General features: G+C 50.4%; 1 protein-coding gene across 2 annotated transcripts in view; it reads left to right on the top strand.

Annotated features, from left to right (window-relative positions):
- OLFM1 (olfactomedin 1) overlaps nucleotides 1–27,727 on the top strand; it is a 35,102-nt gene extending 7,375 nt beyond the window's left edge. The window contains exons 1-6 of one of the 2 annotated variants that reach the window (XM_037400726.1): nucleotides 4,329–4,836; nucleotides 6,796–6,945; nucleotides 12,360–12,515; nucleotides 15,010–15,229; nucleotides 22,628–22,734; nucleotides 25,959–27,727. In XM_037400726.1, the coding sequence (XP_037256623.1) occupies nucleotides 4,687–4,836; nucleotides 6,796–6,945; nucleotides 12,360–12,515; nucleotides 15,010–15,229; nucleotides 22,628–22,734; nucleotides 25,959–26,633 (1,458 nt within the window). In that variant the 5' untranslated portion in view covers nucleotides 4,329–4,686 and the 3' untranslated portion in view covers nucleotides 26,634–27,727. Of the gene's footprint in view, nucleotides 1–4,328; nucleotides 4,837–6,795; nucleotides 6,946–12,359; nucleotides 12,516–15,009; nucleotides 15,230–22,627; nucleotides 22,735–25,958 lie in introns of those variants that run through there. The other variant, XM_037400727.1, reaches the window with a different exon arrangement.
- The last annotated feature ends 227 nt before the right edge of the window (nucleotides 27,728–27,954 follow it).

Below are 27,954 nucleotides of genomic sequence, written 5' to 3'. Positions count from 1 at the left end.
CCACTAAGTAGCTATTTCGGAAGACCCTGTTCTTTGCTTTTATCTAGCATTCCTCCTCTTTCTCTGCTCAGAATTTATGCATGCAAAGAGGATCTTTTGTTCTCTCACTGGACATCTTTCCCTGCTGTTTACTCTCTGCTTACAGTGGGAGAGGCATCGAGAGGTCTCTGCAGCCTCTGCTCTTGTGGGGAGGGTGGCTGTAGCAAGCACATCAGGACAAGAAAAACTCAATGCCATCATGAGGGGTTTTTTTCAAGGCAATGCCTTGTGCAAAAAAAAACCCCAAAGTGGTCAGGAGACAGATGAACTCAGCCAGTTCAGCAAAACTGGTACTGAAGAGACTCCTGCAGACGTTATGCTGGAAAGTTGCTCTTCAAGAGCGAGATCCTGCTTGGTGCTGGAAAGGCCCATCAGTGAATGCCATCGGGTCAAAAAGAGTCATCTGAGTCTTCTCCTTGCTTTCGCTGGCATTTCTTCTGATACGCTCTAGCATGGGTAAAGGCAATTTCAGGTCTCCCACATCAAGTTCATGTCCTTACTGGTTTTTTGCTATGTTTTCTTTCATTGCTGTGCTGGCCTTCTAAAACCAGAGAGATCATTAGGGTAGGGAAGAGGTTTCCATGATTGCACATCACCTGCTTCAGACACCGAGATGACAAAAGTAATTTTCTTGCTTGATGCCCATGACAGCACAGCACAGGGTGACCAGCAGCATCTCATTGCACAGCAGCAGCCACTGCCTCTTCCCTTCGCCCCTAAAAAAGAGGAACAGCAGCATTTCTGGGAGCCTCTTCTTTGTCAGGTCTCTGCTTTGGACCAGCTGACGGGGACATGGACATGGCCCTCTGCCAGCATGGGCTTTACCCCGCAGGCTCAGGGCCATCCTGCTCCTGGCACAGGTCATTAATGTATCAAGTCACTGAACTTTCTGAAAATGTCTGGAAGAGCAGCCGATCCCTTGATATCCCTGTCATAACTCCCTTTACCTTACCAGCAAAGACTCCCCCAAAACTGCTGCTTTTGGCTATTTCACAAACACTGGAAGCAAGAGACAGAAAGAAAATAGTCTGGATTTTTTTCTCCTCTGTTATTACACGCACAGCCCTTCATTCAGCTGGCACAAAGGGGTTTGCTCCGGGGAAGCGGAGCAGCTCCACTGACTGCTGTGGCCAGAGCCCAGCCTCCCCCTGCCTACAGACCCTCCCTGCAAAGATTCCCGGGAATGGGCCCCCTCCTTAGCTGGGACTTGTGGCTGGTGCTCCTCTCTCTGTGCCTTGCTGTCCCCATCTGAAGAACCTTTAATCATTGCAAGGCATTTGAAGGGCATACAAATGAAATTACCTGTGTGCACTGGTAGGAAATTAGTCTTTCTTTAGTCCAGGTGGAATCAGAGCAAGGCAAAGGAGTGCTCCTTACTTACCCCACTGAATACCATTTTAAATAATAAAGTATCCGTAGATCTAATTGCCTTTGTATGTGTTTGAAGTAGGCAAATACAAGAGAGAAACTTTACTTACAAATGCAGTTTCAAGATGCACATGAAGATGATTTAAGTGTTGCAATCAAGTGTTTTATACGATATGAAATCAGACAAGCAATCGGGGTCTCGGCTGCTCCAGTGCTGGGCACAGCAGAAGCACCTGTTAGAGCAGAACAGGCGGAACAGGAACAGAACGGGGAGCTCTGATTTATTCTAAAAAATGGAAACCATCCCAGGCTTTTTCCTAACGAACCTGTTCCTACAGCCACAGCCTGAAACACCTCCTTGATGCTGAGCTTCTCAGGCACAACCTGACAGCCGTTTTGCCACGGAAAGGAGCTTGGTGCCTGGGCTGGGTGAAGCCAATTTCATGGGGTGGAAAAAGTATATCTACTTTGGGAGCCCTTGGCAGGAGAGCGTCTGATTCAGAGGGCAGGAGTGTTTGCTGACTGATTTTGCAGGAGATGGACCTTCAGCTGGCTGATCTACCCGGATTCGAGCTGATCTGTCCTGAGCAGGGGGAAAGAGCAGGGGTGACACGATCTGAGGGTGCTGGCAAGCAAGGGAAGGGAATGGCATTTCAGCTGCTGCAGCCTGTAACATGCACCAGCCGCTGCCTCCCAGCTGCCAGTGCCTGGTTCTGCCGTCGCCTTGTTGGAGGGACATGATCCAACCTGGCATCAGCGCTCCTACTCTAACTCATCTCTTTTTCTCCACCTGGTGGACTTGCTAAATGTGCTTTCATTTCAGTGCTTTGCAGAAACTCCCCAGCGCTCTCTGCAGAAACAGCTCCACTTGGCTGTTGCTGGTCCCCGCTCCCTTTGCCCAGAGCAGCAGTGCTGGGGGGCACTGGGATGATCCCACACCAAGGGCCAGGTCCCCAGCTAGGGGTAAGGTCCCATTAAGGTGGGGCAGGCCAGCTTGGCAGCAATTGCATTTCAGGGCACAGGTCCCTGCTTCCCCAGTTGGGACTCGCTCCAAACACCAGCCTGGATGCTGTATGGCAAGGAAGTACTGGTGGGTCAAGACCTTGAGGCACCCCTCAGCGCCCTCTCAGCTGTAGCCCACCCAGCTTCTGGGGAGCGGGGGCAGTGAGACCCACGACCCCAGGGAGCCATGCCATCGGAAGAGCAACTCTGGAGGGGGCAGGTTTGGGGCTGGACTGGTCAGACTACAGTGGGAATGTGGTGACTCCCATGGACTGGCCAGGCTGGGTGTGGTGGGGCCACCAAACAGTACGGGGTCTCCTGGAGCAGGGCCGTGGTGGCTGCTGCAACGTGCTGAGGCTGGTGTTGTGCCAGCAGAGCGAGGGGTGTCACTTATATCCTCTGGAGAGGGCCAGGGGATTCATTTCATAATCTGCTTTGCACAGGGTGTTTAAAGGTTCACTGAGGAAGGGACAGGCAAGGAACTACAGACCTCTGTTGGTCAGAGACTTTGGTTCTGAAGCCATCAGGACAGTTCTGCAAATGCCTTCAGGAAACCTGAGCTGTGAACAAGCTCCATCTCGCTGCAGACTATGTGCCAGGCCGTACAGACGGGCTGTATGCCGTTTGCAGTGTAACAGCCCACAGGGCTCCTCAGCGGGGTTTGCTTCAGAGCCACAGCAGCCACAGAAAGCCCAGGGTCTTCTTCGAACTCTGGGGTGGGACATTCAGGCAGCACCTGACACTGTCCCATCTCTCCTGTCCATGCAGCCCTGCCCGCTGGGAATGAGGCAGGAGCAGGGCTGGGGCAGGAATGGGGCAGGGGCAGGAATGGGGCAGGAATGGGGGGGGCTGCCAGCTTGCAGGCAGGCAGAGTTGCCAGGGCATTTTGGTTGCACTCAGGCGTATGGGGGTCCCTGGCGCTGATGGAGGGCTGTGGTTGCAGAGCGTGGCGAGGGGGCCAGCGGGGTTGTGGGGGATGCTCTGACCACCCACAGCCCGGGAAGCCCACAGGTCCTGGGACCACCCGGTGCTCCACCACGGTCCCAACACCTCGTGGATTTGCGCGGGAGCGGTGCAGCCCCTGCGTGCCCCCCAGCAGGGAACGCTGCGCCCGGCTGCCCTGCCTGGCAGCAGCTCCCCTTTGTCCCCGGGAGAAGCTGCGCCCCCCGCACGGCGCTGCCCCGCGGCCGTGTGCCCCCCGACCCGCACCGCACCGCGCCGCGCCCGCCGCCGCCGCCAGGGGGCGCCGCAGTGCCGCGCCGCAGCGGGGGAGCCGCCCCCGGCCCCGGTCCGCACCGCCCCCCCAGCACCGCGGCTTGGCCGCCTCCCCCGACTTCTTTCCCCACCCCACCAGTTTTTCCCGTCTCCTCAAATCTTTTTCCCTGTCCCCAATTTTTTCCCCTCCCTTCCCAATCTTTTCACACCTCTCCCAAATCTTTCCTCCTCCCTTCCCCAAGCCTTTCAGCCTCTCCTCAAATCTCTTCTCCCCCAATCTTTTCTCCTCTCCTTCCCTCCGCTCCCCCTTCCCCAAACCTCCCCACCCTCCAAAAAATTCCCTTTCCCTCCCCAAATCTCTCCCCAAGTCTTTCCCCTCTCCCCAAATCTTTTCTCCCCTCCTTCCCTCCGCTCCCCCTTCCCCAAATATCCTTTGCCCCAAATTTATCCCCTCTCCCAAAATCTTTTCCCCCCCTCCTTCTCTCCCCCTTTCTCAAATACCTCGCCGCCCCCCCCCCCATTATCTTTCCTTCTCCCCAAGTCTTTTCTCTCTCCCCAAATCTTTTCTTCCCTCCTCTCCCCCTCTCCTAAACCTCTCCCCCCCCCCCCCCCGATTTTTTTCCCTTCCCAAATCTCCTCCCCTCCGCTCCCCCCACCCCAAATCCCTTCTCCCCTCCTTCTCCCCCGCCCGCCCACCCGCAGTCGCTCCGGCTGGCTGGGCACCCCCCTCGCCCCTCCCTCCCCCCCGCCCCGGTCCCGTCCCGCCCCGGACCCGCCTCCTGCAGCCCCTCGCTCCGCTCCGGCTGGGGCGCGCCCGGAGGCGGCGGGCGCAGGGAGGCAGCGCCGCTCCGGCACCGGCCACACCGGCACGGGCCACACCGGCTACACCGGCACGGGCAGCACCATCGCCAGCGCCGGGCAGGGCCGCGGCGGGGCGGCGGCGGACGATGGGCCGGCGGCGAGCGGCGGCGGCGGCCGGGCGGCTGGCGCAGCCCGTCCCCAGCGGCATGGAGCCCGGCGCCGGTGCAGAATGAAGGGTGCCTGGCGCCCCCCCCCGCAGACATGTCTGTGCCTTTACTCAAGATTGGAGTCGTCCTCAGCACCATGGCCATGATCACCAACTGGATGTCGCAGACGCTGCCCTCCCTCGTGGGGCTCAACACCACCAAACTCACGGCGGCCACGGGCGGCACCTTGGATCGCAGCACGGGAGTAAGTGCGGGGCGGGGACGGGGGGACGGGCAGGGGTCGGTGAAGCCACGGGGGGGGGTGGGGGGGCTGCCCGGAGCATCCCTGCCTCCCGGTGCCCCCTCGCCTGGGTGTCCCCCGGGCTGCCTAAATCCCTCCTTGCCCGGGTGTCGTCCCCGCCCCGTACCCCCGGGGCATCCCCGGCGGTCTGACTCCGTCGCTGCCGCCCCCCCTCCCGGCGGCAGCCCCGGCGGGACCCCCCCGGCTGCAGAGAGCAGCTCCCCGGGGAGAGGCAGGGCTGCCGCCCCTCGGGGTGATACGGGGGCATCGCTTGCAAAGTGCCCCCCGAGGCTGTGCAGGCACGGAGGGCAGTGTCGGGGTGGTGCGGGGCGGGTGGGGGCTGGCAGGACTGGGGTCGCGATGCAGGGAGCATCCCTCCTCCAGCTCTCGAGTTTAGCCATCCCTAGCCCTGGGCTGGGGGCGCCCCGGGTGCCCCCCAACACCCGCCGTGCCGTCAGCCAAAGGGTTGCAAAGTTTCCCTCCTCGCCTCTTGGTAGTGGCGGGGCGAAGCAGGCTGGGACGGCAGGTGCGAAGCCCGGTGGCTTCCCTGCCTTTAATCAATAGTCGTTAATGCAATGGGAAATGCAGCGGAGAACTTGCGGTGTAATTTGGTCGCGCCGTATGGTTCCTGTCCCTGTTTTGCCGGAGGGCTGGGACAGTGCCTGGTCCTGCCACTTTGGAAATGGCTAAGGAAAAAAAATCCTTCTGGCTGCCTTCCCTTCCCAGGATAAAATGGGCACCTTTCGCCTCCAGGCTGCATGCTTGTGCCTTCCAAACGAGCAAAGGTATTACAGTTCCGCTCTCTCCAGACAAGTATTTCGTGTAGTGGTTCAGCTGGTTGTGAATGAAGCTGGGATTTTTTTTCCCCCATCTTACCAGGGATGACGATACCCATTTATTATTTTGTTTCCCCTGATTGTTTTAGCTAGAGAATCAAATCGGCTGTCTGTCTGCCTTGGCTGGCTCTCTCGGTGCGTGTCTGTCAAGATGGGTATTCGCAAGGTGATTTGCAATGTATTGAAATAGCAGAAAGAATATTTCCCTGGTGGGCAACACATTGGTGGTACCTTCAAAGCGCTCAGAGCCTGAATTGTGATTAAATACTCTATTTTGCAAAGTGCTGCGAGATCAAAGGAAAATTGAGATCAGAGGGGTCTGGAGAGCATGGGGGGCATGCGGAGGGTTGGGAATGTAGTGGTTGTGGCTGGGCTCCCTGTCTGCGCTGCGTCCTGGAAGCTCCGACAGTCGTACCCTCTGGACCGCATCCCTTCTTTGCTGGCGTGCTTTGCAGGAACGGTGCCGGGCTTTCCCTGCCTGGGACCCACAGAACATCGGGAGGGGATGGCTGTCTGGTGAACCTCCGCATCCCCAGGAGAGTCTGGCAGAGGAGGGGGGAAATGTAACTCTCGAGGTCCGTTTACCCAGGAAGGCTGATTTTCCTGCTGCCGGATCCAGGAGAGCTCTGCAGGGGCACATTGATCACTGCTCAGCCCTCAGCCAGGACACCATAACCTCACTGGTAGCTCAGGCACATCCTTCTCACGGTGTCAAGGAGAAGTCAAGTGCCTCATAACGACAGCCAGGCAGTGGGTTCCCCCCCCCAGTACGCTCTGTGTCGTACAGCATGCTACAACCCTTGCAGCATCGTGGCTTTCCCTATGTTCATGCTTTCCCACTTGCGTTGCCTTCTTGCTTCGGATCTCGCTCTCCTTTTCAGACCCTTCTTTTATTTGTCCCCAATCCATATTTTTGCATTACAAGTGAATTTTGCCAGCTGGGGCCCTCAGAGGAGCCTCCCTCGGCTTCCAGCACAGCTCCGGTATCTGCCACATCCATCCTGCTGCCGCTCAGCTCCCTTCACCTCCCGTGCCCCTGCCAGGCCTCCCCCCATTTACTTAACCCATCTTTCCCTGTGTTAATTAGGTGTTGCCTACCAACCCAGAGGAAAGCTGGCAGGTCTACAGCTCTGCCCAAGATAGCGAGGGACGTTGTATATGCACAGTGGTGGCACCTCAACAGACGATGTGCTCGCGTGATGCCAGGACAAAGCAGCTGAGACAACTATTAGAAAAGGTAACGGTTGACCGCTTCTGGGAAGGGTGGTTGGTTTGGCATGACATTGGGGGTAAAAACCCGAGCGAGCTGGGGTGCTCCTTGGTTTCCAGGGAAGATGGACCCAGCCCTCGCATGCCGTAGTTGTCCCCATGCGTGTGGTGGGAAATAATAAGCCGCAGTTGGGAATATAAATCTCTTAAGTGTTTCTGAAGCACAGAGGAAAAAGGACCCTGGCCTGAGGTTAGGTTAAAACTGCTGAGATAAAAGCAATGATATTGGACCGTATCACTTAAAATACTACTAATAAAAAAAGATGTAATTTACTGATTTTTTCATTACATTAACACAAGCAGTTTCAAAGGATGAGCCTCAAAAAGATGAGAGAAGATAGAATTAAAAATCCAAAGCCCATGCATTCCTAGCCAAGCTGATATTAAAAAGGTCGAATAAAACAGTACAAGCTGTCGACGTCAAATAGCACAGAAATGACAGTTAGTGGTTTTCTTTCTAATGTTGACATCCACTTGATTAGTTTTTAATAGTCTGCTGTCCAAGGAGATCAAAGAATCTCATTAGGGAAACATTCCTGATAACAAAAAAATTTCCAGATAATAGATTTCACTGAAGAAATGCTGTTTCATGTGAAATGGTGCTCCTCTTTACAATACAAGTGGACTCCTGTGCTGGATATGTAATTATCCCTCATGCACTAATGCTCTGTTGGCGTGTTTTGAGCGTGATGAAATGATTTTTATCCTGCTGCTTTCGGGAAGTTGATGTATTAGTCACTCATAACAATATTAAACCTACACTTAACTGTTTTTCCTATGTGATAAGGACAATAAAGTGAGGCAGGAAACATTTAGCCCTAAAATGCTTTGTTGATATGTCAGAGGCATCTAAAAATAATCCCACTCAAGCTTTTATTTCTCTAAGCAATAACGGCAATCGGTCCAACAGCACATTTGTCTAAGAGGCAGCAGGCGTTATATTAGCAGCCGACATAGATCCGAGAGCCATCGTGTTCCCAGAACTGCTCATAGGCATTAAACCAGCACGATTTGACCCAGTGCCCTCTGCTAATGGACAGACGAGTTGGGCGTACGAGGCCTGGGATAACATCGGTTGCTGTGCGGAGGGTGTAAGTGCTCCGTGATTTTTCCCTTCAGCTCCCTGCCTGCCAATGGATAAAGTGAGGGAGGAGCAGTATTTCATGGCATGTGTTCTGGGGATATGTTACCTGCCTGCTAATCTGTCTGCATCTCACTCCTACGCTAACCTATATGAAAACCCCCAAATAAAGAATAGGCTCTTAGTGCCAGACATCTGAGCTTGATGAAGGCTGAAATGATAATCCCTATAGGAAAATGCAACCGCAGAGAAGAGCTTCCAGCTTCCCAGGAAGGATTTCAAACCTGAAAACTCCTTCCCTCATTTGACATTTTAACTCTAGCTTTGCGATGGGAAAACCCGCATCTCCTGATTTCTCTCTGCTAGCAGATGAAGAAGCGTAATGTGTCAAAAAGGTAATTGTGTTTGGATTTTCAAAGGAGGAGACCTGGCAGTCACTTATGGAAATCATAAGGTGTTGCTTTTACAGGCAAGAAATGAGCTGCATTTGTGTGTGTGTGTGTGTAACAAACCAATTATAGCATCTTCAGTGAAAATCTGCACACGGAGGCTTCCGCAGCTGAGTGTGCTTTGAGGTTCAAAGGTGCCGAGACCCCGTCTACACTCAACTCATGGGCACAGGCGTATGCTGAGCAACTGTGAGTGAATCCTGGGCACCCTGTCAGTGTCCAGAGCAGGTGTTAAGCGAGGTGAGGTGAGCCAGGTCTGCTCGCCACCGCACAAACTGTTCAGCCCCTGTTTTGACACCGAGGTGGCTGAGCTCATCCCTGGCTGGAGTACACGGAGTCCTTCCAGCCTTATATGTGTCAGGTGCTGAGTCCAGTTCTTGGACTGCATCCAAACCAAGACATCACCTAAATCCTGTTCATAAACAGATTATGTTTTAACTTCAAGCGGATTTTTATTTGGGTTTTTTGGCCCTGTTATCTGGGAGAACTTCCTCCTCTGATGGTTAAACCATTTTTGGTTCCCTGCCAATTCTTATTCTTTGCCAGCACTGATTTCCAGATTAAACAGTTCTTTTTGTTCCTTTGATATTTACTCCGACATGTATCTAGGGAGGATAATGACACCTCTTCTCAGCCTTCCCTTGGCCTTCTGCAGACCTTGTAAGGTGAACTTTTCGTGTCCTGGTCCATCGGCTGAGTCCATCTCTCTGCTCATTCTTCCTGTAGACCATGAAAATCTCCCTCAAGATGCCTCATGCTATTGCTCCACCGGTTTGTCCAGCTACGCAAAACTAAAAATTCATCCCAGTTCAAACCCGAAGATGGGCTTAGAACAGCCCTTTCTGAGCTGGCACAAAAGGCTGAACTGCAGGGAAGCTTGAGCAGGGCTAAACCATGGCTTTGACCATACACATCTCAGTAGGGTCATCAGGCCAGTATTGACTCTCCATTATCCTGGTTTCATTCTGAAACAACTCGATGTCAAACAAGATGACAAGAACACAACTGGAAGTCCCATTTGTATCAATTTTCTATTTCAAATGTTAAAATTAACTCTTTTCCCCAAGGCCATCGCGGGTCTCTCTCTCACATTAGCTTGATGGAAAATGAGGTTTCAGGTTGAGACTGCGTGCTCCACCAACGGAGGCAAAAAGCATTTTATCCGATGCTTGAAGATAGCAGTTAATGGATGAAGCTGAGGAAATTTGAGAGAAAGTATCCTTGGGTCTCTGTTCATTAAAGCACTTACGTACAAGCTTAAATTTAAGCAATGAACAGTCTCATTGAAATCTAATCCTGTGCCAAAGTACTTTGCAGGATCAAGGGCGTAATATGCTAATGAAGGAAAACAAGTAGATCTTCAGCTGATGAAGCACACGTTACTGTCAAAGATCGGGAATGATGGAGACTGACTTTCTACAAGTCTGCCCAGAATCTTGCCTGGTTGAAAACAATATGGGCAACAAGGCAAGAGTCTGGACTTGTAAGACGCATCCCCAAAATAGCACAGCAGCTAATTTTAGGTCTCTCAGTTTAGAGATGTGTGAGGAGGCTGATTTCCTCTGCAGTCAGGGGAAAGGCAGACTCCTCCAGAGGTGATTTAGCGCAGAACCCTGAGTGAGATGCTCTGATTCATTTCCTAGCAGGGTCTGTCTGTCCCTCCCCACCATCCAAGAGGCAGTGTCAGGAGCCCCCCCATAGCCTTGCTCAGCCCCTGCGGGGTCAGGTACCAGTGTATCGTTACAGAAATGCTCTGTTCTGATTACTTGCAGCTTGGCCTTTCATTGGGGTTAGGCATTAGTGGAATAAATGAGATAATTTTGTATGATCCCTATGCAGTCATTCCTATTCCAACCCACTGGAAGAATTCGGCTATGTAGATACAGCTCGACTCAAAGAAGGATAGACTGGATTACCAGAATAAAAATATTTGCAGACCAGTCGTGCTTGTCTAAGGCTTCCCTTCTCCTGCCTCAGAGTAGAGAGAGATCTCCAAACTCCTCCACATCCAGCCCAGAAAAATCAGCATCCAGTTGTGTCCACGGGGAGCTCACACTCCCTGGGGCAGGGAGCTGAACAGGAGCTACATGGGTTTGGACTCAGCTCAGTTTTGCTCTTCAAACCACGAGGGTTTTGTTCTGCTCTTCCCTGCTCCTCATGCCTCTCTCAGCAAGTCCTTGTGACAGTCAGGATGGGTGCTGGTTCATCTCTGGGTGATGCGTTGGGACTCAGAGACTGAGAATAGCTTGATGTTTGCTGAGGAAGACTTGTTAGACCCCTGGAGCAGTTGTACTGGTTGTACAAAATGTTTCCTCACTGTTGGCCTTTGAAATACAGGTTGTCCATACATTTTTAATAATTCCCTGTACTAGTTTTCTTGTCATCGTGCATGAGCAATGGGCATTTTGATCGCTTCAGAGATGCAGACGCCAAAGTTGGCATTTGACCTATGCTGGTTTCAGCAAGTAGTCTCCAAGACCTGGCTGCGTGCGAATGTCCTGCCGTCCCCTTGCTCTGTCACTTGAGGTAAGTCGCAGCAGCCCAGTGTGATTTGCTGGAGGAAATCTTGCACTTGCACCGTTCTTTCCCCATCCCAGCCTGTCTGCACTCGGCTTTGGTGAGGACAGAGGCGGGAGTGGATGTGGCAGCCGGGGCTCCGGGAGGTGTCTCGGAGCAGATTCCGCAGGGACCGTACTGCCTCACATTTGGGTTTTGCTCAGACGCCCACAGATAAAGAGACTTGAATCAGGATGCCTTTAATGTGAGGGCCCTGACGCAGCAGCGTGCTCAGATGCCTGATTCATTTGAAGCACAAGCGTCATTGCTACCGATGCCGACAGTCGTATTCCTGGTATCGCGGCAGTGGCAGGAGCACCAGTCGTGGGCTGAGCCTCATAATGTACAAACCGTGGTGCAGACACAACCATCCCTGATGCAGAGACCTTAAATTACACTCGTTGCTTAATGCTAAATAGGTGCTTAGGTGCCTGCCTAAGTCAGAACCTCATTTACCCTCACCTAGCCTGAAAAACTGAGCGAAGGGAATATCTTAATAAATCAGATGGCAGCCAGCCTTCAAAATCAGGTCAGCCTAGCTATCATTTCCCTCCCCTCCTTACACCTTCAGCTCTTTTTCTCACGATGAGCCTGGCCAACCTTCTTGCATCATTCCTTCGGCAGGGCCAGATGGGCGCTGCGCGGGGAGCTGCGGGGATGCGGCATCGGTCGGCTAGAAAAGATGCCGACGCAGCACAACCACCCGAGTGGGCAGGCACCAGTGGGGCCAACCGGAGCGGGAGCTCCCGCGGTACTTCCCAGCTTCAGGGTGCCCTCACCTGCAGCTGCATTTGTTGTGGCAGATGCTGTATAAACAGCAGGGCTGTTTGGATAATGAAGTTTTACTAGCTGGGAGTAAAGTTTGCACTTAAGCAATCAGCATCGCTTACGTACACGGAGAAATGGTAATGTGCACCTCGGCAGAAGCATTTCTCGTGGTAGGAGAAAGAGCCTCTCCTCACGTGATGATGGGTGCTGCTCCAGCCTCTCAAAGTGGCTGTCGCGAGTGATGCATTTTAGCCTTGAATACAACCCTTGTTTGCATGTGTGATTGGTAAATTACTCTCCACAGCGCAGCAGAATAAATGCTTGTGGAACCAATTTGCTCTGGTTTAGAGCGTGGGGTCATAATACTATTGAGATGCTGCTGATTAACTAGTAAATAATGCATAGGCTGATTACCCTTTAGCTTTGGTGACTGTGTAGGGAAAGGTCAGTGTTTGGGGTTGGGATGCAAGTGGAGCTGCCGCGCTGCTGAGGAAGCACCTTCTTAATGAATCCCTTCTCCTCTGACAGGTGCAAAACATGTCCCAGTCGATAGAGGTGTTGGACAGGCGGACTCAAAGAGACCTACAGTACGTTGAGAAGATGGAAAACCAGATGAGGGGACTGGAATCAAAATTTAAGCAAGTGGAAGAAAGCCACAAGCAGCACCTGGCAAGGCAGTTTAAGGTATGTTTGTTTTCCAAACCGCTAACAAAGCTGTGGCCAGGGATTTAGTGGGGTGCGTGCGGGACTGTGGTCCTGGTCCCCATCAGCCATTGGTCTGGTCACACGTGGCGCTGGTGGCCGCCCACCCATGCAGCTCCCTCCTGTCCAAAGCACGGCCAGATCCAGGCTGCGGCATCGCATCCTCAGCCGCAATACATTTTTTTAATGGGTTAAAAGCATAAAACTCCGCATTCCCATACCAACAAACCACCTGGGTGCCATAAATAAGGCAGCGGAGGATTGCTCTATGAGAGCGGGGTCTGCAGGGAGACCCTGGGGCGGCTGAGGTCAGGGCACAGTGGGTTCCCCTCCATGGCCAGGCAGCCCTTCCCCGTGCCATGCCTGGGTCCCTTTTCTTGGGAAAAGCCAGGAGCTGGGGCTCCATTTCCATTTCTGCAGCACATGGCAAACCACAACGCGTGTCAGCAAATTGCTTCCCTCCTTGGGGTGGTTGTAGCGATGGGGCAATCGATCAAACAAATCAACCCTCCCCCCCAAAAAAACACCCCAAAAGTGCAACAATTGCAGCTGCCCTTGGGCTGGCAAACGGCACATTGGAAGGATGCACGAATGTCCAATTTGGAAGTAATGATATTGGCAGCAGAGCCAGCACATTCTGATGGATTATACGTGTTGTGTCCTGGTGTCGTACAAACGAGAAGTAAAGATATTAGCCTTTTAAATGAAGCTGTCATTGCGAGCAATGGTTGAACTTTCGAGAACTTGATTTAGAAGAAATGAAATTGCCCAAAAAGAGGCTGTCAGCAATATTTGGAATCTTAAATTTTAGTAGTGCTTTAGATTAATAGATATTAAAAACAAACTGAGAAGACTTCTAGTGAAATTTGGGGGTTTCTGATCAGCCACCCAGCAGATTCCCATCCTCATTTTCAGGTAGCTACCCAGCTGGCTGGTGTTTTAAAGCTGAATTTTTAAAATCATATGTTAAATACTGAAATACCAAGATTACATCATAAAAAGCTTGGAAGATGGTTTTTAAAACTTTTCACCAACTCCTCCTCCTCCACTCCCCATCTCCAGTTACCACAGCACCCTAAATTTAGCTCTGCAGTCTGGATGTGAGGAGCATCTTTCTGATTTAAGCATGAGTTTTGGTTTTGGTTTTGTGGCTTGGTTTTTTATTTTTTTGTCCCCTCCATTCTGATGAGTTCAGTCCCCTCCATTCGGATGAGTTCAGTCCTCCCCATTGCCTGCCAGGGAGCTTGCACTGGGAAGTGCAGGTAGGGAAGAAAATAAATATATTCCCCACATGCAAACGGCAGGAGGGAGAGCCTCGTGACTTAAATAGGAGGGGTTGGGAAGGGAAGAAATTAGGCTGAGGACCAATTTCTGATCCCGTTCACCCACGAGCTGCTTCAGCAGACTGCCAGATGTCACAGCCCTGAGCGCTGTGAACTTGGCCACTGTGCAGCAGCTTAAGCAGCACCAGGTATACTGTGTATACTAACATGCTTCATTAACGGGCAGGTGCATGCATATTTATGTCTACTCATTAGCTGCTGGAGCAAAGCATCTTCAACAAAATGCTGCATACCGTGCCTTTAAACGAGGCCTTCATTTAACATTTTTTAAAAAAAAAAGTCTTCGTTTCTGCGAAATAAATTTGATAATGACTTTGATTTTTATGTTCTTTATAGCATGCCTAAAAACAGTAAGGAATTTTTTGTCTAATTTGCTGCCAAAGCACCATTTTAAATAACAGGCACAGCATTTTGTTTCTGCTAATGCCAGCATTAAAATGTGAGTGGTTTGGAGCTCTTGTGTTTTTGGTTTTTTTTTCTCTTTAGTTCCGTAAGAGTATTTGTCTATGAATGGCTATCTATATAAGGCAGGTTAGTGAGCTAGATCCTCAACAGTATTTCATTTTCTTGCTTACAGGGCTAACTTAAAAGCAAGTTTTTTCAATGCTGCAGTGACTGAAGAAGCAGTTCACTCCCATGTAACCATGAAAAGAGGGCCACAGAGCATTTTGCACCATGCATTTATTTTTTTGATTATTTTCCAAATTAGCACCATATCTCACTAAGGAACCTTGAACCACACAACCAAGATCTTCCTTTGCATGCAATTGTAGATGCATTTCATGAATAGTTTGAAACCCTTGTCAATGCATATATATATTATTTCATTTTATTTTTTGGAAAGAAAAAAAAAACAACCTCTTTGTGTATGTGATCTGAAGCATGTAACCCTAAGATGTTGCATTCTAAAAATGACAAATAAAGGCCTTTCCCAAATATTTTGGTGTTCTGCAGCCTGTTTAATATGTTCTTTCCAATACATCATTTGGACCAAAATAATAATTAAAATAATTTTAATGATAATAGTTGTGGGATATGAACATTGCACTCACGTAGGAAGCAACCAGGTCAAGGCAGAGTGTTGCAGATTTTTGCACGCATAGCACTGAACCAAGCTTATTTTAACCTTGCAGGCAATAAAAGCGAAAATGGAGGAACTTAGGCCTTTGATACCAGTGTTGGAAGAGTACAAAGCCGATGCAAAATTGGTATTGCAGTTTAAAGAGGAGGTCCAGAATCTGACGTCAGTTCTAAACGAACTCCAGGAAGAGATTGGCGCCTATGACTACGAAGAGCTTCAGAACAGAGTGTCAAATCTTGAAGAAAGGCTTCGTGCATGCATGCAAAAATTAGGTAGGCTCAGAACGACATGGTGGCACTGGCTAAACACCATCGATGTTAAAGCACGCATCCCGTCTGGAGGCGGAGATGCTAGACTGGACATCTCCTTGTGCCTGGCCTGGCTGTAAGGGATGAGCTCGCACAGCCAGGTTTGATCCTGTAAATATTTATGCTATAAGTAACATTAATCTTGGGAGTAGTCCTGCTGAGGATTACTTGCACGAGCGATGTTGCTCATGGTGTAAGTGCTTCAGGATCGGGCCCTTGACTAGGCATGTGACATCTTGCAGCATTTGCATAAGTGGACGGTGAAATGCGGTAAATGCGTGGCCTATTGCAAATAACGCTTATGCAAAGCAGACACATGCACTCATTTTGCTTATGCATCCATGTCCGATCTTTTTTGCTACCTGGACCTGGCACATCAGCAAAGGTCTCTGCGCACCGCTTTAAGTAGTGCGTGTGTGTATGTGTGTGTGTGCAGGCTGTGACTCGGTTTCCCTTTTCCCTTTTGCATCTTGCAAATCCCTGTTGAGAAGAGCATGGTGTTGCTGGTGTGGGTTTGCCGCTTGGTCCGGACTGTGCCACTGCGCAGGATATAAATCCCCCGCCCCCGTCTCTCCCGTTCCCTGAGGGAGCAGGGAGCCCCTTCCATCAGGCCAAGTAACCAGCAATGCTAAAACGTGAGAGATTCAGCTGCAATCTCATTGAGAGAGCATTAATTGACGGAAGCCTGTGGGTCTGTTGTGGGGAGACAGAGCTATAGCTAAACCCAGTGTCTGACCCCAGACAGGGGGTGGAGAAGGTGGGGGGAGAAGGGCGCTGCCTTCTGCAGCTGCAAGAAATCTCCCCACCGTTTGTTGGCCTAGGTCTGACTTGATTTAATTTCTACTTACATTATTGACTTTCTTGTTAAGCAATTTAGATAATCTAAACACATTAACTGCTCTGCAGTCTATTTTGGTAGCACATATGAAATTACACTCTCAGGTAACTTCATGGAAGATCAGATCTCTTCCAAACACTTTATATCCTTGCAAGGTAACGCTTTGTTTCTCTCTTGTCTCTGCTGGTGGGATTGCTTTTGCTTGTTTCTGGATGCCTTCACACTTCTGTCAGCAGCCATCTCCCCTGTATTTCCCCCTGCATTTCCATCCTGTCCTCTGATACCTTGTACATCCCTTGGAAGCTAGCTTTTACCTGAAATCTCGGAGAGGAAAGCGAATTTCTGCGTGAGCCTGGATGCTGGGAGGTATTTGAACTGTGAGCAAGCAGCCTGCCATGCGCCGAGATAGCCCCTGGGAGCTGCCCGGCAGGCAGCTATAGCCCCCTGGCTAAGTGAGAGGGCAGAGCCTGAGTTCTCATTTGTTAAGGAGAGCTGATATGCCCAGGTCTGGTTTGGGGGCAGAACAGGCAGAGGCGAGCCATTCTGTCGCTTTCTGCACCACATCTGTGGTCCTTTTCCTCAACCCGTGATGGCGAGGATGGCCCCGTGGCACGGAAGTCCTGACCATGTCCTCGCCCACTTGAATTTCACCTTGAAAGCTTAATGGGGACAGAAATCCTAGAAAGGTTTGGGTCAGAAGAGACCTTAAAGATCACCCAGTTCCACCCCCCTGCCATGGGCAGGGTCACCTGCCACTAGACCAGGTTGCTCCCAGCCCCGTCCAGCCTGGCTTTGAACGCTTCCCAGCTGCTCTGGGCAGAAAAAAGAATTTCTTCCTACTATCTAATCCAAATCTGCCCTCTTTTAGTTTAAAACCATTACCCCTTGTGGCAATGACTTGGCGCTTTCTGTGTTAGCAGTACCTAACACCCGAAGCTTTATCAGGTGGAGACCACACAAACATCTCGGGAACGACAGCCCCGCAGTAGGTGAGATGAAGGATGGAGGGCAGGCCCAGGAGTGTCTGGGTGACCAAGGTCACGGAGCAAACCCCCGGGCAGCCCCACACCACCAGCACAGGGCAGCTCTGCCCTGGAAACAGCTCTTCTCATTCCTCCTGCCGAAGGCAGAGCTGGGTGTGATGAGAGGGGATGGTGCCCGAGGAGGGATCCACTTGCATCCATAGCCTTCAGCCCATCTCCTGAAGATGAGGAGGAGCTGTGGGTGATCAGGAGAGGGAACAGCAGCAGGACCAAGGATTTGAGTCTGGGCTGTAGAAGTACTTTCCCAGGGACAGTTCTTTAAACAAAACCATCCTGGACCCCACAGCCCCTCTCCAGTCAGCCTCAGTGGAGCTGCCCAGCCCGGGCTGACCCTGCCAGAGCCAGGGAAGCTGTGATGATCCTCCCACAGACCCCAGGCAGGCTTTAAGTAGCTCCCAATCCATTCAGGGCTCCCAAAAAAATAGAGTTTACTCTTGGACCGCTAGCCCCTTCTGCTCTGGGCCGTGTCCTGGCTCATTACATCTCCTCACACTTAGGTCCTCCAGCTGGGACATCCCCGCAGGGCAGCAGCCCAGCTAAGGCTGGCTGAGGCAACGAGGATGGAGAAGTCTTGCAGGCAACTTTTTCTAGTAACTGGGGGGCGGGGGAGGGGTGCGTTTATAGTCTTTTTGATGCTTTATTTGGGCTTTTTGGTTGTGCCCTTTCTTTCACTTGCTCAATCTGTAACCATGGGGTCCAGGCAGCTTTTCTGCCTTGGGGCGTTGCAGCACCCCTGGGTGCTTGCGGAGAGCGATGCTGAGTCTCGCAAGCGGTCACCCGTGAGGGTTTGTTGCTTACCCAGGAGCATAATTTATTTGGTAACTTAACAATAAACAGCACAGATTGAATTTCCAATGTTGTTTATCGCTGCAGAGTGTAAACTAGTAAAAATGGTAGTTAATTGAGTTAAATTCAGATAACAACCTTACAGACACTTTGCTGCCACACGCTGTGGCCCTGTTTGTTGAGGATTGCTGTTTCCTGCAAATTACCTGCTCAGAAGGATTCACTGACATTTCAAGTAGCATGGTTTAACTTAGATTTGCTCCTGCATGGGCCAGGAGTGCTGCTCACCTGGTGCACGTTCACCTCCTAGAGCTCAGGGTACAGCTTGGAGTGCCCAGAACAGGTTCAGGGAGCTGCTGCAATAAGCACGGGGCAGGGGAGGGGATGTGCTGTGTTCCCATCTGGCTCACCTGTCCCCATCCTCTGGGAAGCACTGATGCTCTACGGTGCAGCAGCATTTTCCTTAGACAAGGTCCTAGTTTGCATTTTGGGTTTCCTAAGTATTATTGATGGATCAATAGTGAAAACACTTCCTGACCCTGGCAGGTGTGTGAAGGGAAAAAAAAAATCAATACTGGCACGTTCAATCTGTTATTCTGTTTACACTCTTAAAGATCACTATTTATACAGGGATTTTAACGTTTCCATTAATGTTCCTAAGAGGAGCCTTGCAGGACTGGAGAGGTTGTGACTGCTTGATTCAAGGGGGAATTTAGCTCGGCCGTGCTCTGCAGGCTCACATTTGCCTGATAGCACAAACTTTCCCTGACTCTTGCAAAAAATCCCAGCCCACAATCCTGGTGCAGGGATGAGAACAGAGCCCTGCCAGCCTGTCCCAGACATTTTTTGGGGATGGGGGAGCTCCCAGCCCGGCGACAGAGGCGAGGGCAGGGCACGACCCAACTGCTGCAGCCCCATCCCTGCTGCAGAGGGCTGAAGCCGGGGTGGAGGGGGGGGTCAGACCTCGGCTGCATGGGAAGCCCCAGCAGGGAAGGTGCTCAGCTGTAGGAGCAGCAGCCCAAGCAGAACTGTGGAGCCCAGAAGGAGACAGTGCTGGTGTCGGCACGGTGGCTGCATTGGCAGATAAATTGCTGCTGAGCTGCTAAACATTGCTTGTGGGCTGGATCTTCAGAGAAATATGGAGCGGAGGTGTTAACTATCCTGGGAGGATGGTAGTGTTCATTTTAACAGGCTGGAGGAAGGCGGATTTTCTACTGCTGGAAAATTCCTGGTGCAGCTAGAGGAAGGGGCTGTGTGCGTGGAGGTGGTGGTCGTTGCTGAGCTGCAGGAGGGCAGGTCGGAGGCAGTCGGCTGGATCAGTCTGGAGGGTCACTCGGGAACAGGTTAGTTTGTGCTGTTTTGCAGGAACGGGGACATGCAGGACCCCATGGACCACAGGTCCTGGGACTGGAATAGTGCTGGGGAATCTGGAGTGAAAACAGATCCGTTCTGCATGCCCGAAAGCTGCTGCTCACAGGCTTCCCCTGTGTCCTGAACTCATGGATGAGCACCAGGTCATGCATTCCTGTCGCACATTCATCCCTGAGTGACTGGAAACACCTGTAGCATCCCATGCTTTTGCCATCCCAACAGGACAGCAGGTTTGCTACAAAAGACTCAGCACCCATGGGTGCTGGGCTGCCCAGGGCAGGGCCATGCCGGGCAGTCAAGCAGCAACTTCAGGGCAATCCCAGCCAGGGCTTAAAAACTCTCCTGTGGGAGTGTGATAGAGGAAGGACTTGGATGCTGGGCATCTCACCCCAGCTCTGCTCCCAACCCAGCACCCTGTCATCAGCCCCTCACCCCCAGAGGAGAGCACTGCTGAGACTGGCAGGTGCTGCTGCTGGGTGCTTCAGGGCTGTGCAGGCTGCTGCTTCGTGCCAGAGCATGGGAAGATGCAAGAATCCTGTCTTGTGAGCTACTGCTCCGATTCAAGCTGCGACATGTCCAAGGGAAGCAGTAGAAGACAGCATCTCCTCTGTCCCCAGTAAAGTAATTTTCCTGCTTTTCATGCTTGTTAGACCCATAGAAGGGGGTGGGGGCAAAGGCTGATGGTGTTCAGAGCGTGGTGTGGATCTCGTCAGGCACAGGTGGGTGAGTGGGGATCACAAAGGCTGGAGTTGCCCATCCCTGGGTGGTAAGCCCATGAGAGCTGCAGGGACCTGGCTAACTAGAGGCCTGGAAGGATTAATTTTAAACTTTTCCCCTAGTATCTGAGTGCCTATGATAGATTTACACCAAGAAAGAAAACTCTTCACCCTGTGTAAGAGCAACCCTCTTGCATTGCTGAAGAACTGTTGCAAATGTGCCTCCAGCTAAATGTGTATGAGATGTAGCCTCGCTACCTGCAAACACTGCTAGTTTACTCTTATCAGCTGCGGCTGCTTTTTCTTTTTTTTTTTCTTTTTTTTCTTCTTTTTTTTGTACCTTTTTTTTTTAAAAAAATCAGTGAGCTTTTATACAACCTTTCTCTCCAGGGAAATGGAAGGAAAGAGATAAAGTGACAGCAGTGTAGGGCTGTGATAATGGAAAGCAGCGTTGAGCAGATCTGTGATTAGAGGAAGGCTGGTCCTCTGCAAGGGGAATTTGCAAGACAGTAAGCATTTATTATTTTAACCCATTGCATCCCTTTGTCAATACTTTGCTCTCCTCCTGAGCTGAGAGGTTTTGAATGCATTAGACAGGAGGGAAAATTCCCATATATCATGTCTCAGTGAGTCCAGGAAAGCTCGCTGCTGTTTGGTGGAATCTCTCTTTATCTGCCTGGTGTCTGAAGGCTGTGGGAAGACTGATGGTCCCTTTGGCCATGTTATGTTGGTGTGTATCAAAAATATCTTCATCTGTTTTATGCCCTGGGCTAAGGTGACCCCTTCGCCTGTAGCTCAGAGCTGAGGCAGGTGGATGTGACTGTGATCAGGAGTATAAAGGGGCAGATGAGAACAGGCTAAGGAGAGAGGCAGCCAAGAGTGTACATACTGGAAACATTCAAGGTCAGGTTGGATGGGGCTTTGAGCAACCTGGTCGAGTTGTAGATGACCCAGCTCGTTGCAGGGAGGTTGGACTAGATGGCCTTTAATGGTTCCTTTCTAACCCAACCCATTCTGTGATTCTATGATTCTGCTTGGTAATTTTGAGCACAAGGACCTTGTCCTGAGCTGGCAGAGCTCTACCCATGTTTCAGCAGTACCTCCACAACTTCACACCTGCAGCCCCAGCACTGGGTGCCCCGTGCTGAGCCACAGGGCCACCTGTACTGCAGTGCAGCTGCAGCTCAGCCTGTGACCGCAGCACCCAGAGCAGCCGCTGCATCCCAGCACCACCACCTCCCCCTTCCCCAGCCTGCCCCGAGGCTTCCACAGCAAAAAGATGTCAGGGAAACGCCTTCTGAACTTTGGCGTGTGGCTGTCCCCCTGGTGCTGCTGACCTTAGCTTGTCTGGCTCAGGAGATGCTGCTGCAGGACCAGCTCTGCCCTGAATGCAGCCAGGTTTTAAATAAGTGCTCCTGTAGCAAGAGACCAGTCCCCAGTCCCTGCGACAGCATCTTCCTCTCTTCACCTGGCGTTCCTTGGTGCACTTATGCTAAAATGCTGATGTTGCAGGAGACCAGAATGGCAGCTTTGCTGAAACTTGGGGATATCATTGGAAACAGGAGCTCAGCATATGGCTGCACCTTCGATGCTGAGGCTGTAGTGTGGCAGGCATCTATTCATGGGCATCCCTGGAGGGGTACGGGGTTCAGTGTCAGGGGACAGAGCCACAGAAGAGAAACAACCTGCCACGGGCAGCCAGCATGGCAAGCTGGAGGAGAGGTGCTGCTGCTTCAGCTGGTACTTAGGGCTTAAAAACACAGCCACGCACTTAGCTGGGCTTACAAATGTGCTGACGTGCCCACTGAATTCCATGGCACAATATCAGCGGTGTGGAGCACCTGAGAATGCTTCAAACCCTGGTTCGTAGCACTGTGCTGGTGCATGTCCCTGTTATGGTGATGCTGAGTCAGGGCAGGATTCCTGGGCAGCTCCCGAGGGACCCCACCTCCTGCCTTCCATCCTGCTTTGTCTGGGTTCCTCTCCCAGAGCTGGCAAAGCCCAGGCTGGCAGAGGAGACAGGAGGAGGCTGGTGAATTCCTTAGTGGCTCCTAAGTGTGCAGACATGATAGGAACAGAAAGAATGGCTAGTAGAAGCCGGTAAATGGTCTTTGCAGGGAAGATATTTATATTGCCTATAATTTCCTTTTTTTTTTTTCTCCTTTGCATAACTTGTAACAAACGCATGTTTCCAGCAGGGCTGTAATAGACACGTCTGTCTTTTTATCTTGGCTGCACCCACTTGATTATAGCAGAAATGAGCAGAGTTATTCAACTAATTTCTCCACCTGGCTGCTCAACCCAGGCTAACTCTTCTCTATTTTCTATTCTGCAACATTAGCAGCATGGCTGGTTCAGGAAAGCTTGTTTTCATGGGACAGTGTGATAACAACTGTCATCAAGAGGCATGAAACAAACAAAAGCATCCAACAGTTGTTCTCGGCCTAATTACCTCTAATTAAATACAGAGCTGCCTGTCGGGGGGGGGGGGGGGGGGGAGTGGCTGGGTCTGGTGCCCCTCACTGGGGCTGGCTGGCAAAGACCCACAGCCAGACGAGCCGTGGTGGTGATCTGACACAGTGCTCACCAGCCTTGCACTCTTTTTCAGCTTGTGGCAAGCTGACGGGAATAAGTGACCCAATCACAATTAAAACTTCGGGGTCCAGGTTCGGATCATGGATGACGGACCCTCTTGCTCCCGAGGGAGAGAACAAGGTAAGACTGTGACAGCTTCACCTCTGTGTTCCCACCTCTACTGATGCGGCTGAGGTCATTGAAAACTCATCACATCCAAGCAGTGAAGCCCAGGTTGCCCCCTGTGAAACCTGTGCAAGGTCCTAATTTATCCCACAGGGCTCTGCTGGCCTCTGCAGCGGGAGGGGGCTGAGGATCCCACAGGGAGGGAGGATGAGGAGGTGGCTGAGCAGCCCCATGCAGTGGTCTTTTCCCAGGGCAGGTGAAACTCACTGCATTGATGAGAGTGCATGGTCTCAGAAGTGTCACCACGAGGTCTGTGCCTGCCATGGGAGGGAAAAGTCAAATATTGGGTTTCTTATCTGGGTTTGGCAGCCGGGAGGGAGCTAGGGCCAAGCAGAGGGACCTGTAGTTCTGGTTGCTGCTGTTCATCTGCTGCCAGCGCCTCTGATAATGTCGTCTGGCTGCATTTGTCCTCCATCCTCCACCTTCATTGTTGTGAGGAATTAACTGACTGCAGCCAGAGGGAGATTTGTTTTGCTTTGTTTTGGTCTTTTTTTTTTCCATTCAGACCATTCAATTTTGATCCCAGGGAGGTAGGAGGCCAATAACTGGCTGAAAATCAATCCAGGCTTCACATGACTGATGGAATGGAAAATATCTCGAGTGTTTGCTGAGGATTTGCAGGCAGCAAAACAAAACAAAAACCACAGAGCTTGGCTGCATGGTAATTCCCTCCTGCGTGCAGCATCCTTCATCAAAGGATGAAGGCACCGGCAAGGGCTGTATCAGGGCAGCTATTTTGAGAGCTCTGCCCTGTGATCGACTTTCTGTAGCTAAGAGAGGATGAGGGATGCTCTGGACAAGCCACCCCTGGGGCAGTTCCATTTGCCTGTGGATGTGCAGCCATGAAGCAGCAGTGACTTGAGATGTCGGGCTCTTTCCCTCCAGCAGCCAACTGGTTGGCACTGGTTCCCTAATACAACACCTCCATATTTTACAGTTATCAAACAGAACTTCAGCTTTAGCCCCAATAAGATCCTGATTAGAAGTGGGATGGGAAGGCTCTACCCACACCGCATCTTGTTTTGCTCAAGAGAGGGGACAGACTTGTCCCCTTCAGGGTTGTGTTTGCTGCATCCCTCGGCACTAGCGTGATTTATACATCTGTGAAGGGAGAGCCAGGCTTGTGGCAGCTGAAGCTGGTTGATCAAATGCTAAAAATCTTTCCATGTCTTCAGAGAGTTTTGTCTCAAACCGCTATTTTTTAATATTTTTTTACCCGTGCCTTTTCTTGCAGCGTGTTTTTGTTGTGAGAGTAGACAAGCTGTTTTCTCTGAACTGTAGCTCAAGCTTCAGGAGCATGTGTGTGTATATAATGTACAAATCTGCTGGGAATTTTATTAGAAACACACAATTAGGTGAACGTCATTGGCTGCCTGGCTGAGTGGGAAACCGGGGCTGGGAAGAGATAGGCAGTTTATCATATCCATCTTATGTCACCAAGCCCCAGGAGGTATTTGGTGGCTCGTATGGTCATTTGTTTGTGTCATGAAATCATTGAACGCAACTGGGGAAAATTGCGAGTCCCAGAGGAGCAGCCCAGCAGCGAGGCAGCAGGTGGATGCTGAGTGCCGGGATTGATGTGTATTGGCAGGAGAAGGTTGCTCAAAGCCAGCCGGTGCGGTGGGATATTGCTCTCCATCAATCCCTGCTTCTCCAAAGCATGAAATGCTGCTGGGTCCTGCCGCCTTGCAGCCCCAGCGTGATGACGTGGGGTTCTGCTCTTCTGGGCTTCTTTTTGCCTCTCTAAAAACAGAGCACAATGCATTTGCGTGTGTGATTTTTTTTTAATACCAAATAATGAAACGAGAACAGCAGGGAGACAATCAGTTTTCTGTTTTGTGGGGTTTTTTTTAATTTCCCAAGCTGGTTTAGTTGAACGCAGGCATTTCATTAAGTGAGGAATGTTCTCCAGCACCACATCTGACAGCAGAAGCTCTCCCAGGCTGCAGGCATCTCTCTGCTGTGGGCTCAGGGACTTGCATGGGTTTTCTCTGGTGCTTTTGCAGCCCTCCTCAAGCCCACAGCGGAGGTGTGAAGATCAGAGCCAGCTGCCATATGTTCATTCCCCACCTCTGCAGTGTTTCCAGGGAGGTAACGGTGGAGGGCTGAAGTTCCCTACAAAGTTTTTGCAGACCCCACTTGGCCTTTCAAACACAGCAGCCAAAAGCAGTTTACGTTCACACACAGTGTGTAAATGTTTGGCTGCTCCTCTAAGGGACCCCAGAGACAGCCACATTGCGGAGAAAACCCTAGCAGATTTTGCAAGGGGGTTGCAAAAGAGGTTTGTGCTACAGCATTACCCAAATCCGCATCCTTAAGGGCTTTCCTCTTGCTATTTAATTTACCTCTCCTCCTTCCTAAACAGTTTTTACAGAAAGCAGCTATCCTATTTTTAGGCAGCAACTGCATACAGAATGTCACTCACTGGCTGGATATTCCATCTTGATATTAACTGCACAGCTTGGTCATTTGCCTCCGAATTGGTTTCATATGACAAAAGCTTGGTTTTTTAAAGGAGTCTAGACATTGCCCCTAGGGAACTGGCACTTAAATGATGGTCTAAAATCTCTCCTCCATCTACCAACAGCAAGATTTTGATGTCTTTGTCTCTTAGATTTTAGTGGCCTTGGTTTAAGCTTTTGATGCAGAAGTGTGTGATTTTTAAACCAATACGGGCTTTGCCTGGATTTCCTTGACAATGAGCGATTGCATGGGTCGCTTCCGCGTGCCAAATTAATGGAGTTTTGCACAACAGCTGGTATAATTTACTGAGTGCTACCATGATGGGGCTTACGGGAAGCAAAAGCGGCATCAACTTAATATGCCAGAGAAAAGATGTTAATTGCCCTCTGGAAGGGTAATGCCAGTCATGCTGCACTCCCAGGGAACCACTTCAGATCCCGTGTTTCTGGGGAGATACCATGTTACCTCCGAGGAAAGCTTTGCTGTTCAGCTGATTCCTTGGCTGACTTCGGGTTCCAAAAATTGAGTTTATTTGTGGGTGTGGGTGGCATGTGTTGGACACATCATTTCCCAGTGGGTCAGATTCCTTGCTCTGGATTTTATTCCCCGCTCTAGGTTGGGAATTAAAAAACACCTATTTCTAGGGTGATGTGCAAAGGGCTCACAGCCAGGTCTCTGCTGTTTTCTAACCCCTCGTGTTTCTGTTGCTCACCCAGGTCTGGTACATGGACAGCTACCACAACAATCGCTTTGTCCGTGAATATAAATCCATGGCAGATTTCATGAATACCGACAATTTTACCTCCCACCGTCTCCCTCACCCATGGTCAGGCACCGGTCAAGTGGTCTACAATGGCTCTATCTATTTCAATAAATACCAAAGCCACATAATTATCAGGTTTGACTTGAAAACAGAGACCATTCTCAAGACTCGCAGCCTGGATTATGCCGGCTACAACAACATGTACCACTACGCCTGGGGTGGCCACTCGGACATTGACCTCATGGTGGACGAGAACGGGCTGTGGGCTGTCTATGCCACCAACCAGAACGCGGGCAACATCGTCATCAGCAAGTTGGACCCCAACACCTTGCAGAGCCTCCAGACCTGGAACACCAGCTACCCGAAACGCAGTGCCGGGGAAGCCTTCATCATCTGCGGCACGCTCTATGTCACCAACGGCTACTCGGGAGGTACCAAGGTGCACTACGCCTACCAGACCAATGCCTCCACCTACGAGTACATCGACATCCCCTTCCAAAACAAGTACTCGCACATTTCCATGTTGGACTACAACCCCAAGGATCGGGCCCTCTATGCCTGGAACAACGGGCACCAAATACTTTACAATGTCACCCTCTTCCATGTCATCAGGTCTGATGAGTTGTAGTCCATCCTTGTTTAGAAACTGATTTAGGGGGGAAAAAAAAAAAAGGAAAAAAGGGAGAAACAAATTTAAAAAAAACAGCCAACAAACTAATATCAAGGAAACACACTTTAAATAAGTAAATATATTAACAGCTGCCAAAATTAAGACCAACATCATGGAGGACTATTCAGCATAAACCTGACAGATCAGCATTACCTCTACATTTCTAGAAGTCTGGCCCTGTGTTATAGACTCACGAATAACCATGTGCTTGCAGCTGGAACTGCACTTCAAGAACCACTTAAGTTTGGGGTTTTGTTTTGTTTCTGTTCCGATAGCAAACCTATAGTACATACTAAAGAAGTAAGGCAATGACTGTTGAAAGTTTATCCTTGGGAGACTCGCTCTCTTCTGTGTGTGGGTTGCATGGACATTTTTCCGACATCACGGTCAGCTGTGATGGATGTGTGATTTGTATTTCTAAGCAGAAAAAGCTGACCCGTGAGGAGCTCTCGCTGTCTGAACAAGACCTATCACAGGTTAGTTTTCCTCGCCTTCCATTGCAGCTACTGTCTCTCAACTGTGTTCTTGTCACTTAGATTAACTGTGCTGAGACCCGAAGTAGCTCATGGATCTGTGTCTTAGTAACTATTAAACACGATGGTTTAAGTATGTATTATGAACAAGTTGTTGTACCCATATTGTTTGAACTTATGTATTCAGCAAATATATTGTATAATGTATGTCTGTTATTTACCAGAGGTGGCAAAACTTTGTATGTCCAGTTTATGCAATGAATGTTGTAAATGCAATGATGTAGTTTGGATTAATAAATGATGGCTTTGTTTCTAAAAAGAAAAAAAAAAGATCAGTGTTCACCCTTATACACAGGTAACCAATTTCATGTTGATAATTACAAGAATATTCTCTTACTGTTATACTATCTACATAGCATTATGGTGGATGGAAATGGCTTCTGTGGAAATTCTGTGGCGTCAGATTCCCCTGGGAAGCCCTGTTTATGGAAGTGTGAAGGTAATTAATTTTTTTTTTAAGAGGAAAACTTTGTACTATCCACAGTTATCTAAGGAACAATAAAAATATTAGGAGACTTCCCCACTTTGTTTGTGGTCTTCTCTGTATGAGTGGCCAGGTGCAGGGGAGGAATAACAGGAATTATTATGGGGGGTTTGGGGGTCATTGTTGAGTAACCATCCTGACTTTCCTTACGTCTGGAAAGTCATGCATCCTTACCTGGTGTACAGCTGCCTCTGTGAGCCAGAGGGGCTGGCAGCAAGGAGCTAGGGGCTGACGGGAGGGAGGCTTTGGCTCTCTGTAGGGC

The sequence above is a fragment of the Falco rusticolus genome, chromosome 9 (assembly GCF_015220075.1).
Source record: "Falco rusticolus isolate bFalRus1 chromosome 9, bFalRus1.pri, whole genome shotgun sequence".
NCBI lineage: Eukaryota > Metazoa > Chordata > Aves > Falconiformes > Falconidae > Falco > Falco rusticolus.
The sequence above is the reverse complement of the archived record's forward strand: the minus strand, read 5'-3'. Positions and strand labels throughout refer to the sequence as shown.